General features: G+C 47.7%; 1 protein-coding gene across 1 annotated transcript in view; it reads left to right on the forward strand.

Annotated features, from left to right (window-relative positions):
- The window catches only part of SNTG2 (syntrophin gamma 2), a 199764-nt gene that overhangs the window by 130610 nt on the left and 50829 nt on the right, over positions 1–18325 (forward strand). Inside the window, exons 9-11 of the mRNA XM_073896924.1 lie at positions 1489–1527; positions 4594–4710; positions 17979–18050. Of these exons, the coding sequence (XP_073753025.1) occupies positions 1489–1527; positions 4594–4710; positions 17979–18050 (228 nt within the window). The remainder of the gene's footprint in view (positions 1–1488; positions 1528–4593; positions 4711–17978; positions 18051–18325) is intronic.

The following is an 18325-nucleotide window of genomic DNA, read 5'->3' on the forward strand; positions in this document are numbered from 1 at the left end:
CCAGCAAGATGACTTCCCAAATTTTCAGTGCAAGTATCCAGGAGGAAGAAAGTGCCCTGTCTCCTTGAGGGATCTGTTTGATGTTCAGAGTCAATACAAAATAAACGTAGCTGGCTGGGAGTTGAAGTCAAATTAAGACTAAGTTCCCAAGGAACCACCGTATGCTGCCAATGAGCTGTTGGCCCCTGGAAGGACTCGCTCATGGCCAAAGTGGTCTTTGATCAGTTCCTTCCCTGGTGACCTGCCCACGGACTGCATTTGTGTCCTGAGGCTTCTGTTCCGGGGAAGCAGTTAGCAGGAAGTCCCGGAACCAGCCTTTGACCCCACTGTCCAGCCGAGCACAGGCCCACCCTGCAGCAGCCCTGAGCCCCTTCCCACCCTGATGCCCATCCCCCACCCCACCTCCTGGTCCGCCCACCTTGCTGCCCATCCCCACCCTGCAGCAGCACCTGCCACCCAGTCCCCCACCCCGCTGCCCAGCCCTTACCCCACCGCCCCTTCGCCACCCCGCCACCTCTCTTCTTCCACATGCACTGCCTTGTTCCTGGAAGCTGCAAAACAGAGGTTGACTGAGCACATTAAAATATTTGGGAAAGCAGCAATGCGCTCGATTCCTATAGAGCAGAACTTCTCTGAGACCTTAGTTTTCAGATGTGACAGTTTGAATTCCAAAGGTATCTGGATGGATTAAAGGAAAAGAAAGAACAAGCAGGTGGTGGTAGTTTGGTATCCCAAGAGTGCATGTGACCAGGGAGGCCCTCAGGTCTGGGTGATTTTATACATTCTAGCTGGCAGGCAGAGCCGAGAGAAGGAAACCAGCTGTGTGGATTCGAAGCCGTGTTCCAACTCTGTGTGTTATGCTTCTGGACCTCCACTTCCTCACTGGTACAGTTTTGGAAATGGTGCTACTGTGCAGGATTTCTGGGAGAGTCAAGTGAAGGAGCACACATGAAATGTGAAACTCTAAGCTAGAGCAGAAATCATTTTCCCGTTTTTTCCTAATATTGAAATTTAAGCATCTCCTGTCCCATAGCTTCACTCTCACAAAATGCTGATGTTTAAAACGAATAAGTATGTTAATAGTGGGGTTTTTCTGGCGCCTGGGTGGCTCAGTCGTTAGCGTCTGCCTTCAGCTCAGGTCATGGTCCCCGGGTCCTGGGATTGAGCCCCGCATCGGGCTCCCTGCTCCGCAGGAAGCCTGCTTCTCCCTCTCCCACTCCCCCTGCTCGTGTTCCTGCTCTCACTGTCTACGTCTCTGTCAAATAAATAAATAAAATCTTTAAAAAAAAGAATATTAAAAAAATAGTGGGGTTTTTCTCTGCTGTACCATTGCTGTGGCACATGGTTTGGTTTTTAGGTAAGAAATGCATCGTAGAAGAAGCTTGTTCCCAAGGACACGTGCTGCGGCTAATTTCAGTTGCTGATTTGACAGGTTGGAAATGCTGGCAACACTCTTGTCCTGCTGACTCTCTTGCTTCCTCTCCACAGGTGAGGACGGAGAATAAGTGCTCTTCCCCTTGTGACCAGGTAGGTCCTGCGTTTTTCTTGTCGATCATATGACAAGTCTCTAAAAGTAGTTTCTCCTGGTCTTGGAACTTGATTTGGGAATTTTGGTAGAAGTCAGGGTCCCCGTCCTCGGTGCAGGAGGAATTGCTCTGGTCCTCTGTCCAGGTTATAACTGAGCTCTTGGCAGCTGGGTTTTCTGAGGAAATGTGGTTAAACGATAGTGTAGTTGTGATTGTTTAAGCTGAGAGGTGTTTTACTTTGGAGACACACCTGTATGATCTGGAAACTTAAGCACTGTGTAATTTTCTTAAGAACACCCTCATTTGGAGAGCTTTGCCCTGGAGAGACTGCTGGCCAGCAGATGGGTGGGAGCCCATGCCCCAGTGCAGGCAGCAGCATCCCCACATTGACCCAGGCCTGCTGATGGGGCTGCCTCGTGGGGAATCCATAGCTCATTCCTTCTCAGGGCAGAGCCAGCCACTGATGAGCTGACTCCTGATTCGGAGTCACTGGGTCTGTAAGTGCATAGGGATGAGCTGACAGCCCAATTCGGGGCTCCCGATCACTGGTCATTGGGTCTGTAAGTGCATAAGAATGAGCTGATCATAAATTTAGAAAAATGTTACAATAAATAAAAGTTACATTCAGAATAACTTCCCTGAGAGTTTCTTTCCTAATTACAGAATGTTGATTAGAGGGTTAGAACACAGCCACTGGGTTGGACCTTCTTGTAGGTGGGGGAATGCCTCAGCATTTCAGGGCATACTCGGATTACCTGGCACGTCAGGAAATCAAAGCCTGCTTTGTTTTAGTTGGAGTCACAAGAGAGTCCGGAAATAGGGTCAAAGAAATAAAACTCCCGACACTGAGAACACAAAGTAATTAGGGCTCGGAGACCTGGAGGCTGTGGGCTAATGGTGCTCTCAGGTTATCTCAGAGAAGTTTTATCACACGTTAAACCATTTTTGTGTGATGCTGGTCTCCATGGCCCTGTTTGAGTAACAGCTGCTTTCTGATCCCAAGTAATCTCTTTCCTGGTGACATAATTTGGCCAGATTAACATCTGAGCCACAGTTTCTTCTTCCATAAAATAAGAGAACTGTAATGGGTAATCTAAAGACTTTTTTCTAACCTGAAAATTTCTCTGTTACTTTGAACTTTTTCTGTCAGGGGCTCAAATTAGTATATTTGGGGAGAAATACTAGAGATGAGTTTACTCCGTGGGCTTATTGAAGAACTGTGCCTGCCGTGTCTCACTGTGCTTTTGGTAGAGGATTATCTCACATTTTTCCCCAAAACTAAACATTTTGTGTATATTACAGGAGTTTAGATTTGTGACATTGGGCCCTTAAGAATGAGAGGCAATGCTTTTCTCATTCTAAACAGTTCTTTCCTCGTTTTGGTATGTAGCAAAGACATAATATTTGGATAAATATTTGAAAAAAATACTTGTATTTGGGAACTACTGAAATTGGCAAAAACAAGTACAAAACAGATTAGAATATCATACAAAAGGCCTGGAGTATAGATTTTTTTAGACTCTTTTATTTAGTGAGTAAGATGATTGTGTAATTTGCCACCCAAACAGAGGCCCTTCCTTCTGGGATGATGGCCAGCCTAAAAGTGACAGGCATACATTTGAAATTGTCCTGGGCAAACCAAAACACTTGTTCCCTGCTAAGATAGCAAGTAGCTCTGTACATTTCCGAACTAAAATTCCCCTGGAAAACCTGAATTAAAGCAAAATATGAATACCTTACTCGCCAAATCCAAAAGAAACCTAAATCTCAGGAATGTGGGCTTTTTCTGTGTAAAGGACGAGCTGTACAGTATCATCTGATGGACACTTAGCCAATTATCTCAACTCACTCAAGTGGGAAAAAAAAAGACTTTCCTATAGAAATGGCATCAGAAAAGATAAATGAAAATATGCTCATTTATTATAATGGTTGTGTCCTCTTCATTTAATTATGGTGATATAATCAGGTAGGTGTTCATAAAATTATAATATATGTTTCTTGGAACACGTAATAAGCCATTAGAAAATTCATAATGTAAAAGATAAAATTAGCTAACCCTAAAATTATTTATGAACTACATATACCTAGAAAAGATTCATAAAGCAGGTAACATTTCCATTAATGGCTAAGCTATAACTTATCTCTTTGCTAATTGATCTAGGGAGAATTAAATTACATATGGAATGTCATTAAGGTCACATGCAATTTATAGATGTTTTGGATTATGAACAGTCTGATTTTTATAAAATTTCTTTCTGTAAAATTCCATCTGGCATCTTGACCCAGGACATCTTTCACCAGGAGTTGGAGTGAAAGCTGTCAGGGGTTTGTCCTGCAAACCGCAGTGGCGGGGACGGCCCACCTGAGCCCAAGGTGGGTTAGCGCCCCCCTCCCCCCGCCAGGTGTCCCCACCTTGAAGCAGCTCCTAGGACAGGTGTATTGTGCAAGGTGGCTAGCATGTCTTTGAAGATTCCCTTTTAATTTTACTGAAATGCACAAGTTATTTTAAAGCCTTACTCCCTATCATGTGTGCAACATTAATGTTTCAGGTAAGACATGGGGACTGACATTCGTTTGAATTCATGCCCCGAACACTTCAGCTATGTTACTGTTTTCATTAACTTTTTGAATCCTATTCTGATTTGTTACAACTTGCATTTTGTGCCTTTGTATTAGGAAGTTGGACTGTAAAGAAAATCAGGTTTTCCATGTAGGTCAACTCTGTGTTTACTGTAGCGATGGAGAATACAACTGTCGGCAGCTACAACCTCGTAGACAAATCTGCGATACTAGCCCCAGATAGAGTGTAATTTAATGCTGTGTTTTAAATATACACGGGGGCACAACTCTACTGCAGCTGAGGGCCCTGTGGGGCGCAGACGCTCCCAGAGACACCCCTGGCCTGTGTGGAACTGTGGCTGTTCCTCTCATACGCTCGCGCTCACAGCCGTCTGTTTGGTTTGGGCATTAGGAAACCCGCTGGCTCTGAGTGCCCGTTGTCTGTTCTTTCTAGCCCCCAGGGCACTCACTACGGCTTGGGTTTAATTTCAAGGGTTTTCCTCTGCAGGTTGTGCATATGGGGTGGGTCAGTGAGAAACTCGAAGGCACCGGCTCCTGTCACACCTTCCGACCCAAGTTCCTGGCCCTGAAAGGCTCGTCCCTCCATGTGTTCAGCACCCCTCCGGTAAGGACGCCCGGACTCCTTGGGGAGGGTCTGCTGCAGAGAAGCAGCTTGGGACGTGGTGTCTGCCGGAGGCCAGACACACAGGGGCCAGACCCCACTGCTCTCCTGCTCACACACCAGCTGGCTGGGAAGCAGGGGTGCAGAAGGCTGTTCTTGGAGCATCACACACAAAACAGAACAAAATCCTTCTCTTCATACATTCTGAGTTAATGGCCAGATAATTAAATTTAAAAAGTCACTCTTTCCTTCACATCCCCCCATTTTATTAAAGTAACCAAACAACCTAATTCAGCAGGGCACATCATGTAGGCCTGATGCTAAATGCCATAGTTTACAATTGTATCGTCATCACAGACACCACTGTCCCCGAAGGGACCAAATATAACATGTGTGCTCCGCCCAGTGAGGAGTTAAAGTAGTTGCACGTCCAGTATGGAGAATTCCTGTGTCCCAATTTCCCCAAAGGTTGACACTGAGTGTGACCCTACGACATTTGTGGAAACTAGAAGCTCAGGAGCGGGGTGTCCCTAATAACAACGTCATAGACCACCAATCCTCCCCGAGTACCTGACGCTCTCCTTATGTCCCCAGAACAAGCAGGGCACCGGCCTGTACGGGTTTTGATAAGCCAGTGCTGTGAATTTACTGAGGTTAAAGAGTCACCTAAATTTTTTTAAAAAACAATCATAGAATTCTCCTCAAAACAAATGTACTGATTTTTTTTAACATTTGTTGCTAATGTAATATTAGGTGGTTTTGCCTGACAAAGACAAGTAGGAGAGAACTTGAAACCTAACACAGAAACAAACCGCACTGACCTTGGGGCTCACTTCAGGCTCTGCAGGAGTGGGGCTGCTGAACCCAGGGGAGGGGCCGTCCATCCGCAGTCCTAACAGAGATGCTCACATGTCCCTGTTACAGAGGGAGACTCAGGGCAGGCTCAGGCCCTGATGCGCAGGAGGGAGGGTCTCGCCTCCACCCGGTTTAGCACAGTCAGCTCAGCGCCTGAGACCAGAGGTGCCCCTCGCAGGACCGCAGGTTGTTCCCAGTTTTCTCCCGCTGAGAGTTGAGGTTCTCTGTGACATTTCTCATCCCACTTCCTGAGGACCCCCGGGGTGACCACTGTCCCGGGCACCCTGGGGTTTGGGACACAGCCGGGTCAGAAAACCCCGAGGTGACCGCGGTCCCGATGGCACGGCCCCTCCTGATCTCAGTGCTGTCCCGGCATAATTACTGTCAACAGTCACTTGGGCCCCAGGTCTGAGCTGGGACCGGGTCGGCAGGCTGTGCTCACTGCGATGGTTCTGGCACACGCAGGAAGGGCCAGAGAGGGTGGACACAGAGCAGGCTGCTCCCTTCCAGTGGGGAGGGCCCCGTGAAGGCAGATGGTACCCCCACCATGGTTCCCAGTGTGTGGCCTGGCATGGAATTCCAGGGCAGGGTCTGCAAAACCCATTCACAAAGCGGTATTTTTCAAACTGTACTTGACAACCCGTACATGATGTTTAGGGAACGCAGGGTTACCTGGGGTGGGGATGATGGCTCCGTCACCGCCAGGGCTCCAGAGAACCAGATGCCCGAGCCGCAGGAAGTGCCTCTGCCCAGGACAGAGCGCCTGCGGCTGTGCCGTGTGGCTGGAAATGTGGGGGTTTGGTCTCCCTGTGCATCTCTGTGCCTCCAGGCACAAGTCCGTGTCGGGGTGCTGAGACATGACCCCCTGTCCCTGCAGAGGGGGTGCTGAGCCGAGCCGTCTCTCTGGACATGGCTGGTCCATCCGGGTTTTCCTCCAGGGCGTCCGTGCTGATCTTTCCAGTGAGTGGACCTGAATCTCACAGCTCAATGTGTTGTAGGAAGGCAGCAGGCTGCGGCACGCCCAGAGACCGGGTGGATGGGAGGCCGCTCCCAGGCTCAGAAGGAGTTTGTGGCGCACACACGGCTGAAGAGTAAATGCACACATGCCAAGTGCTCGCACAGCTCGGCCTGTCCTGGCCAGCCCTGCGTGAACATGACCCGGCGTATCCCATCCTCAGCTGCGGGGACCTGGAGCATCGGCCCTTGTGCCACCTGGGACTTGCCCTGAATGCTTGCTTCCTGCGCACACGCACCTGCTGCCCTACCCAGCCCCCAAGTCGCACTGTCTCAGGCTCACCCGTTCTTTCTGCTCGCTCTTGGTTTCTGCTTGCTCCTTACCTACTGCGGGGCCCTTGTCTGTGGCTGCGTTGGCCAGGCAGCACAGCTGCCACCTTATGGACTGTCTTCCAGCAGACTACGATCTGGTCCAGGATTCGGGGATAAAGCTGTGTGATCTTGGACAGGTCACCAGCCCTCTCTGGTCTGCTCGCACCCCACACATCAGGAGTCAAGTCCGGCACCCACTGGAAGAATGGGCCCGTAGAGACTGCACCACTCTTCTCCTGTCCGTCAGCTCCCATTCCTGCTGGCCTCTGCTGAACTTGTGGTGTGTTTTCACATTCAAGCCCCAGAGGGGCACGTCTGACTGGCTGGCACGGTCCTTGAGGGCAGGGACCGGTCTGCGCCAGGGAATGTGAGGCTTGGAAGACACTGATGTGCGGGCAAGGAACCCCCGTGTGGGGGGGGGGGAGGAGACCCCTAGCACCGACTCAGGGAAGGGCTGGACTGTCCGTTTCCCCTGTAGCCGTGGTCACCAGCGGGCCTCCATGGGACCTGGGTTCCTGCACCCAGTAGGTATGCATAGGAAAGGCCCTTATCAACAACTGTTGGAAAACTAGGTAAACCCGTTAGGTGTCTTTCTGTGGGGCTTTCTCCCAAGTTGTATTGTTCCCCAAGGTGGTATGGCTCACGTTACCACACATGACCCAGCAATGCGTGAACTTAATCCCAGCCTCCCAGAGATACGTGCCAGGAAAGTCACGGGTCTGTAAGTCCCCTCGAAGCTCCCCAAGTACGCTTCTGTGCATCCAGTCGTCAGAGCCTGAGACTCTGGTCCTACAGGTGTTGGTGAGGTGCATGGTGCCACCACCGCTTTAGTCCACTGTCACGATTTCATTGGGGGTATTTATTTGATATAAACGAGAGGAAATAGAAGGATCTAGTCTGATTTTTACCTGTACATTCATCTGTTTCCTCATTTAAGTCTCACTTGAATGAAATTCATGGGTAAATAGTAAATAGTATAACTGAGGGGGCTATTTTTGATAATTTTAGTCAAAATCGGCTCCTTAGAGATCACGCATTCACTGTATTTACTACTGGAACATTCTTTAAAGAGCATCTAAAAGCTGCAGGGACAGGCCTTGTGGGTGGATCTCTGCATTAATGACCCTGAGCTGAAGGGGAAATTCAGTTTTCTAGACGTTCGGTTCTAGCATGGTGCTTAGGAGACCCCCGTCATCTCTGGAAGGAGTCTGGTGGCATCGGCCGGCTGCTGAGCTCTGCAGGGACGCCTGAGTCCCTCTCAGACCAGAGAGCTCCAGCCGTTGAGAACACCGCACGCGGGCAGGCGCCTGGCCCCACGTAGACCCGCCTGTCACTGTGCAGGGGGCGGGGGCTTGGCTTGAAGGGAGCATGCCCCCGGGTATTGCGTCTAGATCTGTGTCCTACAGCGGGCCTCCATAACCTGTTCTAAATGTGCTGACCTACCCAGGAAGACGTAACGAAGCAAGGACACAGCCTCCCTCATGGCTCCTTCATGGCTAGCGGAGTCGGGAGACCCGCTTACACGCAAGTTCGGAGCCGTTCGTTCTGTGCTAGCTTGGGCAGCACACACAAGATGAGCACTGTGCCTGCGCAGGATGGCGCGCGGACGAAACCAGCTGTTTCAGGAAGGCCTGATGTCTAGAGTTAAACCTGCTGCTTTTTCCTCATACCTGGGTTTACAAGGCTCAGTTGTGGGTGTGGAATCCAGCTGGTCATTCAGATGTGGGTAACTTCTGCCACAGCACGGTGCATAGCGTCCCTGCAGGCTGCTGTGCTGCTGGGGCCGGAGGTGCAGGCTGGGCAGGGCCAGGCTGGGGGGTGCTGCCCCATGAGCACAGCCTCGTCTGCTGAGACCAGCCCCCTTTCTGTTGTCTTAGCACAGAGCTAACACTCGCAGACTGGTCACCACAGCACGGCGCCATGCCCACGGGGCCCCTCCACCCTCCCCCGGTCTCCCTCTCTCTCGGTCTCTGTCTCCCTGTCTCTGTGTCTCTCTGACCAGCGTCTCCGCTGTGACCTGACTTCTGATTCCCCAGAGACAGAGCCCTGCCTTAGTTGCAGGGAGCCTCCCTCCCGGACCCCTCCTAGGGTTGCCCTGGTGTCCAGGTCTCTTTGAAACAAAGGTCCTTCCTAGCCACTGTTTCTTTTGTGACCCCCTCCTCATTCAGGATCTCTGCAGAAGGGGACCACCGAGGTCCCCGTGCCTGTCTCAGGGTCACCAGCAGCGACTTTCTGTGATCAAGAGGGTTTTGTTGACGGAAAGAGAAGCGTGAGGCCCCTTGGAGCTAGTTTGGTTCTTGCTGTTACTTGTAAAGGGATGGCATGGCCCCAGATGAGTCTAGGAAGTAGTTTCTGGGATGCGGGGTGCTGGGAGGCAGAGTGAGCCCTGCACGCGTTCACCAGTAGCCTCGGGTTTAACGAAACCAGATGTTAACGAACACTGTGTGCATCTTTCCAAACACAAATATGAAGACGCAATCACCCTCGAAAAAGCAGGGAGTGCAACCCTCTGAATCCTTAAATGTAAAAATAAAATGGTTCATTACATAATATGGCATCTCTGGGCAGGCTGTGAAGCTGCAGAATCCGGGGAATTTGGGAAGCACACCCACCCCACAGCCATGAGAGGAAAATGCCCCCGTTTCCTGAGACGGAGCATGATGGGGGGTGTATGGGTGAGGGCTGGGTGTCCTCAGCTTGAAACACCCGACAGTGTCCAAAGATGATGCTCAAGTAGAGCTGGAATCACCTGTTTCCGGTTCTGGGAAGAGATCTGGTGGGCAGCATCTGTGCACGGATGTCCCTGGGGCTGAGGCCACATGAGCCCTGATACCCTTCTCAGTGGGTTCTTCATGCTGCAAGAGGGAGAAGCCACCTATATCCCTTTCCCAGTGGCAGTCGATCCTAGTCACCCACATGGAGAAATGAAAAGGCGAAGGCAGTGGTATTTATAAATATTCAATCCCCAAATTAGAGTGAGTTCACTTGATTTATTTGCATGCTTCCTAATGTCTTCATATAATTTAAAAATTCCCAGTGACCTAAACTGTCGGTGCTAAATATCACCTGTAAAATCAGAATAAAGTAAATGCTCCCTGAAGAGGGTTGTAGTGAGGTTAAAATAAAGTGATTTTTGTGGGAATTGTCTGTACTGACAAAATGCTAGAAGCGCACTCAGTTTATTTTCTGTGATCACAAAGATGTTCTTTGACTATTGGTTGAATAATCCATAAAATAAGTATTGGCAGGTAGTAAAGCCTAGTGGTTGTGCTGTATGTTTGGAAATGCCATCAAATTCTCTCTAAAGAGAATATAAAGGAAAAATCAACACTTCAGGTTTTTTGAGGGGTTGGGGAGAGTAAGCCAAGAAATCTTGAAGTGTTTCCTGGCTGAAACCCATAAATAACGATGAGCAAATTCCACGAGACAGCAAAGACTGTCTACTTAAGAGTGTTCAGTCATTTGTGGTTCAAAGGGAAGGGGTGACAGCAGGTGTAGCAGGTTGGATCCAGGTGCAGAGAGAAGACGTGGCCTCTGGCGCACTCCCTGCCCACGGTTCTGCACCGTGATTTCTCCGTGGGACATGGATGATCCATTCCCAGACCTTTGGAATGATTTTCAAGAGTTCACATCATTTAAGGTAGAAATGGTAGCAGCTCCCTTTCTATTTTAATTAAATGCAAAAAACAGGTATGTAAATAGTTTACCGTTAAAATTGAGTATTTTGAAAACCTTTGTGTCCCTATTGGGTTCACATGTCCCAAGAGTTAGGTAGAGACCAGGAAAAAATCTGGAACACAAAAATGTCAAAGTCAGAAAATGAAAGCAAGGCTTCGTGGCTCTTTCTGCCATTCCGTGTGTATGTGATGCCGTAGGACAGAGTTTCACACCCATTTCCAAACACATTAGAGGAATTCACTTCACTGCGTGCTTTTAGATAAGCAGGCTTTGCACTAAACAAAACATGGAAAGGACATGAAATCACCTCAGTAAATTACAATAAATGGAGGGAAGGTCCAGAGATTTCCCACCTTCCACCAGCCCTCCCCATCCACAGCCTCCCCGATGTTTCATCCCCCACCAGAGTGGTACATGCTTTTATCAAAGATGAACCTACATTAACATATCATAAGCACTCAGAGTTCATGGTTTACCTCAGGGTTCATGCATGGCACTGTCCATTCTTTGGGTTTGGACAAAGGTGTAACGACACGTGTCCAGCATCGCAGTGTCCTGCAAAGTAGTCTCACGGCCCCAAACACCCTCTAGCGATTGTCCCATAGTTGGAATCATACAGAGTGTGGCCCTTCAGGTTGGCTTCTCTCACTTAGGGATGTGCATTCAAGTTTCTTCCTTGTCTTTTTATGCTTTGGTGGCTCCTTCCTTTTTATCGCTGAACGTCACCCACTGTGTGAATGGACCTCAGTGTATTTATCCATCACCTACTGAAGGACGTCTTGCTTGCTTCCAGGTTTGGGCCGTTATGAATAAAGCTGCTGTAAACATCTGTGGGCAGGTTTGAGTGTGGACATAAGGGCCACACCATTCTGCGTTCCCACGGCGATGAGAGAGTGTTCCCACTGCCCCACGTCCTCGCCAGCGCCTGGTGTTGCCTGGGTTCCAGACGGTGGCCATTCTCATAGGTGTGCAGTGGTATCACATTGTTGTTTTAATCTGCATGTCCCTGAGGGCTTGTGATGTGAGCGGCATTTCATGTGCTGCTTTGCCACCCTCGTGCCTTCTCTGGTGAGGTGTCTGATGAGGTTATTTGGCCTATTTTTTACTCAGTTTATTTGCCTTCTAATTGTTGAGTTAGAGACTTCTTTGTATATTTTGGACAAGAATTCTTTCTCAGATGTGTCTTTTGCAAATATTCTCTCCCAGTCTGTGGTTTGTCCTCTCTCTGACTTTGTCTTTCTCGGGGTGGAGTTTTTCATTGTAATGTATCCAGCTTATTGGCTCTTCCTGTCATGGATTCCGTCTTTGGTGTTGGATAAAAAAGGTCATCAACATCCCCAAGGTCGTCGAGGTGTTCTCCTACGTCATCTTCCAGGGGTTTTATATTTTGCATTTCACGTTAAGGTCTGTGATCCATCCTGAGCTTTCCGTGAAAGGGTGTAAGGTCTGGGTGGAGATTCAGTATTTTGCATGTGGACGTCCACTTGTTCCAGCACCACTGGATGAAGGACTACCTTGGTTCCTTTGTCAATGATCAGTGAGTATTTATGTATTTATGTAAGTGAGTGAGTATTTATGTAATCAGTGAGTATTTATGTAATTCTGGGCTCTCTCCTTTGATCCTTGATCTGTTTGGCTCTAATACCACCTGCGGTGATCACTGTAGCTTCATAGTAAGTCTCCAAGTTAGGTGGTGTTAGTCTTCTGACTTTTCTCCTTTGATATCATGCTGCCTCTGTATGAACGTTAGAACCCGCACATCAGAGTCCACACAGTAATTTCCTGGGAAGTGATAGGCTAGGGCGTAGTTCTCTTGGCAACTGATTTTCTTGGCCGCCGGACACAATGCTCTGGGTAGAAACAGCTGGTGTGTGTAGTCCTTCCGTGGTCCTGGGATGGCATCTCAGTCCTTCGTGACCTGAGCCCCTGCACTCTGGACCACGCGAGAGGCCCTCAGGTTTTTCTCCCCACTTCTGTGGGACAGGCTGGCTGAGGGGCTGGACTTGGTATTGTTCTTCTCCGGGGCAGCTAGGCTCTGATGCAACCCCAGCAGGGGTGGCTCCGGCTAACCCGCCTCCCCGAGGCTCTTGGGAAGAATGAGCTCTGGGGCATTTCAGAAGGCTCCAACAGGACTTTTCCCCAGTGTTCCCTCTGGGACCTGGTTGAGCTCCTGGAGATAAATCTCACGGTGTCATGGCGCCTCCCCGACCCCTTGATTGGGTTGCCTTGCAGTTTTTAACTCAGGGTGGCCCACACTGAGCCCCTGCAATCTGCTAATGACAGTGGTTTTCCTGCCATTGTGGGTTCCTGCAGTGGACTCCACTACCCAGGCTCCACTCTGGGAGGCTGTGCTGACCTGTCTTGGGGCCACAGTGTGCCCTGTGTCCTCCCTTACGGATCCGGGAAGCGTCTGTTCAGGTTTTCACTTGTTACATAAGAGCAGTGACTTCCAAGCTCCTTATGCACAATGAGAAACATGCTAAATTTTTATTTTTTTTTTTTTTTTTAAAGATTTTATTTATTTATTTGAGAGAGAGAGAGAATGAGAGATAGAGAGCATGAGAGGGAAGAGGGTCAGAGGGAGAAGCAGACTCCCCGCTGAGCAGGGAGTCCGACGTGGGACTCGATCCCGGGACTCCAGGATCATGACCTGAGCCGAAGGCAGTCGCTTAACCAACTGAGCCACCCAGGCGCCCCCATGCTAAATTTTTAAATAAAAAAAAAAAAAGCAAACTTTACCATTACTTAACATTATGATGCCGGTTTAAACGAATCGTTTTCATGCATTAACCAAAATAACAAAGGCGTACTTTTAAAAGGAGACTGGAAAGCTTTTATAAGACAAGGAAGTTCCACTCTGAAAACAGTAGGGAAAGAGTGGTTTTGTGGAATAAGCTGTGAACTACTTCTCGTTAGCTGTAGGCTGTAAGCTGAGCCTGCTTGCATGCTGGCTGGGCAACTGGGGGAGCGCTGGTCACCCTCGAGTCTAGTGTCCTCCATCTGAGGATAGGGGCACATCCCACAGGCTCATGGTGAACGCGGAGGACCTGCATCTGTATATTCATAACTATTTTTGAAAACTCTAAAACATTTAAATTTAACATGGAATTTTGCTATTAGTATTTAGCAACTTCTTATTGTAAAAGCAATACACGAAATATGGCAAGTGAATTTATTCCTAAATATTTACAGATATTTGAGTCGGACCTTGGACGTTGTATCCTGGAGCTGGTGACAATTTGCCAATAACAATTTCTACTTTGCCCAAATCTATAACAACCATATGTGAAGTTTTTAATGTCTGTGTATTTATTTATGCCATGCTGACATAAAACATGAGGTTTCTGAATGTGAGACAGACTACTAGTGACTCGCTGCACATCTTCGGGCTGTTTCTGGGCGCGGACCCCACAGGTGGTGCGGTGAGCCCTGACGTGCTCTGCACAGACAGAGGTTTGAGAAGGGAGGGGACCCGTGGCCCAAGAGAGAGACTGTACCTCACTGGCCATGTAAACAAGGGCTCTCTTGGGAGAGGAGAGGCTGCTGCTCATCACCCTGTCGAATGAGACCAGATCTCTCCAGAAGGCAAATGTCCCTGACCAGTCACTATCTCTGTACCCACTTATCCGTCCTTCCTCCCAGGGGAGTTTGCTCAGAAAGCCTGACCACACTCACAGAGCCTGAGTCAGAATACTTGAATACATTTTCAGAAGGTCCAAAGATTCTCTGACAAATAATTTAGGAAGAGCTGAAAGAGAAAGTCCTATATTCAAGGATGGTTTCTGAGCTCCCTCAAGACGAGGCAAAGGGATGACATTGAAGCAAAAGAGGGAAAAGAAGAACAGAGGGCTGGAAGAGAAATGGGGGAGGGGAGGTCCATCGGCATTTTCCGGCTCGGATGGGTGTCCGGTGCAGAGGAAGCAGAACCCAGATTTGGGGGCTGGCCTAGCTCTCCCAGGCTCTGGGAGGTGCTCCCAAGTGTGGATTAAAGCCAGGATAATTCTCATCACTCTGCTCTTCTTCCTGCCAGCCTGTTATTTCTGACTTGCAAATTGGAATCTGAGAAAATGTGAGCTGCTCATGTTTTCAAGCATCATTAAAATGTGTTAATAACAGTCAATTTTATAGCATCTTACAGCATTAACAAATTTTGTAGCAGTTACCCGTGAACATGCAGGAAATATTAGAGGCGATTTTAAGAATGTCAATTAGGCAAATATATTCTATCATTTATTTTTTTTTACCTGAAAAGAAATAATTTAAGATTTGTAGAGTGAAGAAATATTAGACAATTGTATATCAAATACAGAATTATTCTGTGTCACCTCTGGGGCTGCAGTGAAAGTGTTCCACAATAATATCAAAAGATGCCAAGATATTACACCTTATAGTCTAAAATTTCTGCAACGTTTCAAGTCAGATATGGTCCCATAAAATAGAAACTGTCAACTCTCATGACTTGGGAAAAGTAGCAATGGCATGTGGTTACAAATGTTCACTCTTGTTGCCAAGTCTGATTACTCCCTTTTCGATGCCAGCTGGTTGGAAAAACTGAGGTGTCAGCATGGGTCATTTTTCCTTTTCCTGATTTCTGAGTCATCAGGAATGAGCGTAAGGATCAAGGGATCACATCCCATTCCCGTCCCCTGGAAGCACTTATCCAGAGACAGGCAGGTGTGGTGATGGCTCCGAATGCCAGTCTGCATCCCTCTGTCACTATCAGGAGATCTTAGCCCTCCTGAGAAACCAGGCAGATTGCTCACACTGGCTGCATCGGAGGACCTCCGATGTAAGGAGTTTACGTCAGGGAGTATCTAGTTTGCAAAGCAAGGAGTTCTGACTGAATATGCATCTCTGTGTAAATAAGGTCTTCCTAGTTCACTCTCCATCCTTCCTCCCCTCTGCCGTCTGTCTGTCTGCCTTTCCTTGTAAAAGGGGTCAGGCTTTTTACCCTTGGATTGTTCTCTTAAGACATCACCACAAGAGAGTCATCACTGGCGCATATTTTTAAGACAAAGTTCTGATCAGGTCGGGCTGAGGTGGGACCTGAGATTCTGCATTTCTAGCAAGCTCCCAGGTGATGCTGATGCTGCTGGGTCACGTGGCCTCACAATTCAAGAGCCCTTTTTAATACATCAATAATAAATTTACTTGAAAGTCAAGATCTCTGAGCCCCATGCCACACTTGCTAAATCTGAATCAGATGATGCCAGGAACATGCCGCATAATGGGCTTCGCAGGTGATTCCTGGCTGTGCTCAGGTTTAGTTCAAAACTCTAGGAACGTCTGCTTCAGAAATTTCATCCCATCACTGACCACTGTCAGTGAACTTTTTGAACTTTGTATTTACCTTCTAATTGTATATATGTGGGTACACACACAGGATATGATTTTTCACTTCACTAACTTAGTAGATGCTGATCATGCTGTCTCGGGAATGACCACGTCCTAAGTCATCCCAGCCTGTGAGGTGGTTGGGTTTAGTGTTGGGTTGAAACAGCCCAGACAGTTTCCAGAGCTGTAACTAATTTATAAAAGGGGAAAGGAGCCCGGAAGGGCATCATGGATATTTTGGAGGTAATTTGCGTCAAACAGAAACAGGAATACTTTGTGCTTTTTCTGAATCAGAGAAGCATTCATGTAGCACAGCTTGAGGACGGCAAACCCACACACTGACGTGAGCCTGCATAGTGCCAGGTCACAGCAGTGAGGAAGCTAGTAAGGGGGAGCATTCTGAATAATGTAATTTTTTTCTTTGTATTTTCATGATTCTTCAAAAATAAGCAGCATCGTTGTAACTAGAAAAGTTAAAAATTGTGTCCACGTTCATCCTGTAGCCTCGAAGCTCCACTATACCCCAGATCACCTTCCAGTTATCACTCTGACCTTCTCGTTTATATTCTACCTTTTGCATTTTTAATCACAGGAGTAAGGACTTGACTCTGGGTCAGTTGGTACTAAGTGGCCACATGTCCCTGTGATTCTTGTGTCATTAACTCTTTGGTGAAATGTTCCGAGGTGATGGGTTTGAAGTGCCTGATCGGCTCCCTGTGTTTCTATAGCGGAGTGATTCCAAGAAGGTTACCACTTAGTACATCAAGTGCTTTCAGCGTTTCAGAGACACCGTGAACCGCGATTAGTCCACTTAGTACATCAAGTACTTTTAGCGTTTCAGAGACACCGTGAACCGCGATTAGTCCACTTAGTACATCAAGTGCTTTCAGCGTTTCAGAGACACCGTGAACCGCGATTAGTCCACTTAGTACATCAAGTGCTTTCAGCGTTTCAGAGACACCGTGAACCGCGATTAGTTTCATTTTTTATTTGTATGTTTCATGGCTGGAAAGTAAGTGCAGGGTGAGCAATAAAAACCAGATTTGTTACAGTGTTGACCATTTCAGATTTTATGTGTGAAATATTCTAGTGTAGAGATCATACATGTGATGTGAATTGTCAGCCGTGACAGCACTCAAAAATCAGATGATTTGGGACACCTGGGTGGCTCAGTCGGTAAAGCCTCTGCCTTTGGCTCAGGTCATGTCTCAGGGTCCTGGGATCGAGTCCCGTATTAGGCTCCCTGCTCAGGAGGGAGTCTGCTTCTCCCTCCCCCTCTGCTGCTCCCCCTTCTTGTGTATGCACACACTCTCTCTCTTTCTTTCTGTCAAATAAATAAAATCTTTAAAAAAAATCAGATGATTTGATCATTATTATTGTTAAAATAGTTGTAAAACGCAATGTCAGGCCAATCAAAAACACGTTCAGTTAAATTGATGAGCTAATAAGTTTGTATTATTCCTGGAATGGAACAGACTAGTGAGTTTAGTCCTAAATCACAAGACTGGACACACACACTTCAGGTCACATTCCAGCAAACACACAGACTCAAAGCATGCTCATACACAAATTAGTCACCCTCCTGAGTTCTCTCAATTTGACCTAAAATTCCTCCTTAATTCAGTGTCAATCCAAGTCAGTGTAGAATCCAAAATGAATTCTACAGCTGTACCCGAATGCGTGTGATAGATGAGCCCCTACCTTACCAGCTTGTGCCATGCCGCAACGGAGGTGAGCACAGGTCACTCTCAAATCCACAGCCACGTGAAAGTTTAGTGCTCCTACCATCCTACTCACAGCTTAGAATTCAGTTAAGGTAAAGACTCACTCCATTGCTGTAAATGTTTACAATTATCCAATTAAAAGTAGCATGTTTGTTTTCATGTATACTTAATAATCTTTCCATCTTTACTGAGGTATCACTGACAAAACTGCAGGATCTCTAAAGTGTACAGTGCGGTAGTTTGATGTGTGCATACACCCTACACTGAAGTGACATGCCCATTATCTCACATAGTTACCTTTTTTTAAGTAGGAGAATGCTTGCGGTTTATGTGTATGTTTTGTATTTCTTACAGGTTAGCATGTTAGACTGGGTACAAGCAGAAAAAACCTACAACCTCTGTGAGGTACTGTTTAAACTTCACAAGGTAGGTGTTCTTTGCACATGAGTGCTTTCATATAAATAAGATGTGCCTTTGGGCTCAGAGTCCATTGAAGTAGTAAGATAACCTGAAAATCTTCTGTATTCATCTCATTTTCCCATCCTCAAAGTTGCCATCCTGTTGTTCATAAAGGTGGATGGGTGGGTCAGTAGGCAGATGGATGGGTGGATGAGTGGATGGGTGGGTGGATGGGTTGATGGATGGGTGGGTGGGTGGGTAGATGTGTGAGCAGATGGATGGGTGGGCAGATGGATGGTGTG

This window comes from Callorhinus ursinus, unplaced genomic scaffold (genome assembly GCF_003265705.2).
Source record: "Callorhinus ursinus isolate GAN/ISIS: 27379988/994484 unplaced genomic scaffold, GSC_fseal_2.0 scaffold10, whole genome shotgun sequence".
Taxonomy (NCBI): domain Eukaryota; kingdom Metazoa; phylum Chordata; class Mammalia; order Carnivora; family Otariidae; genus Callorhinus; species Callorhinus ursinus.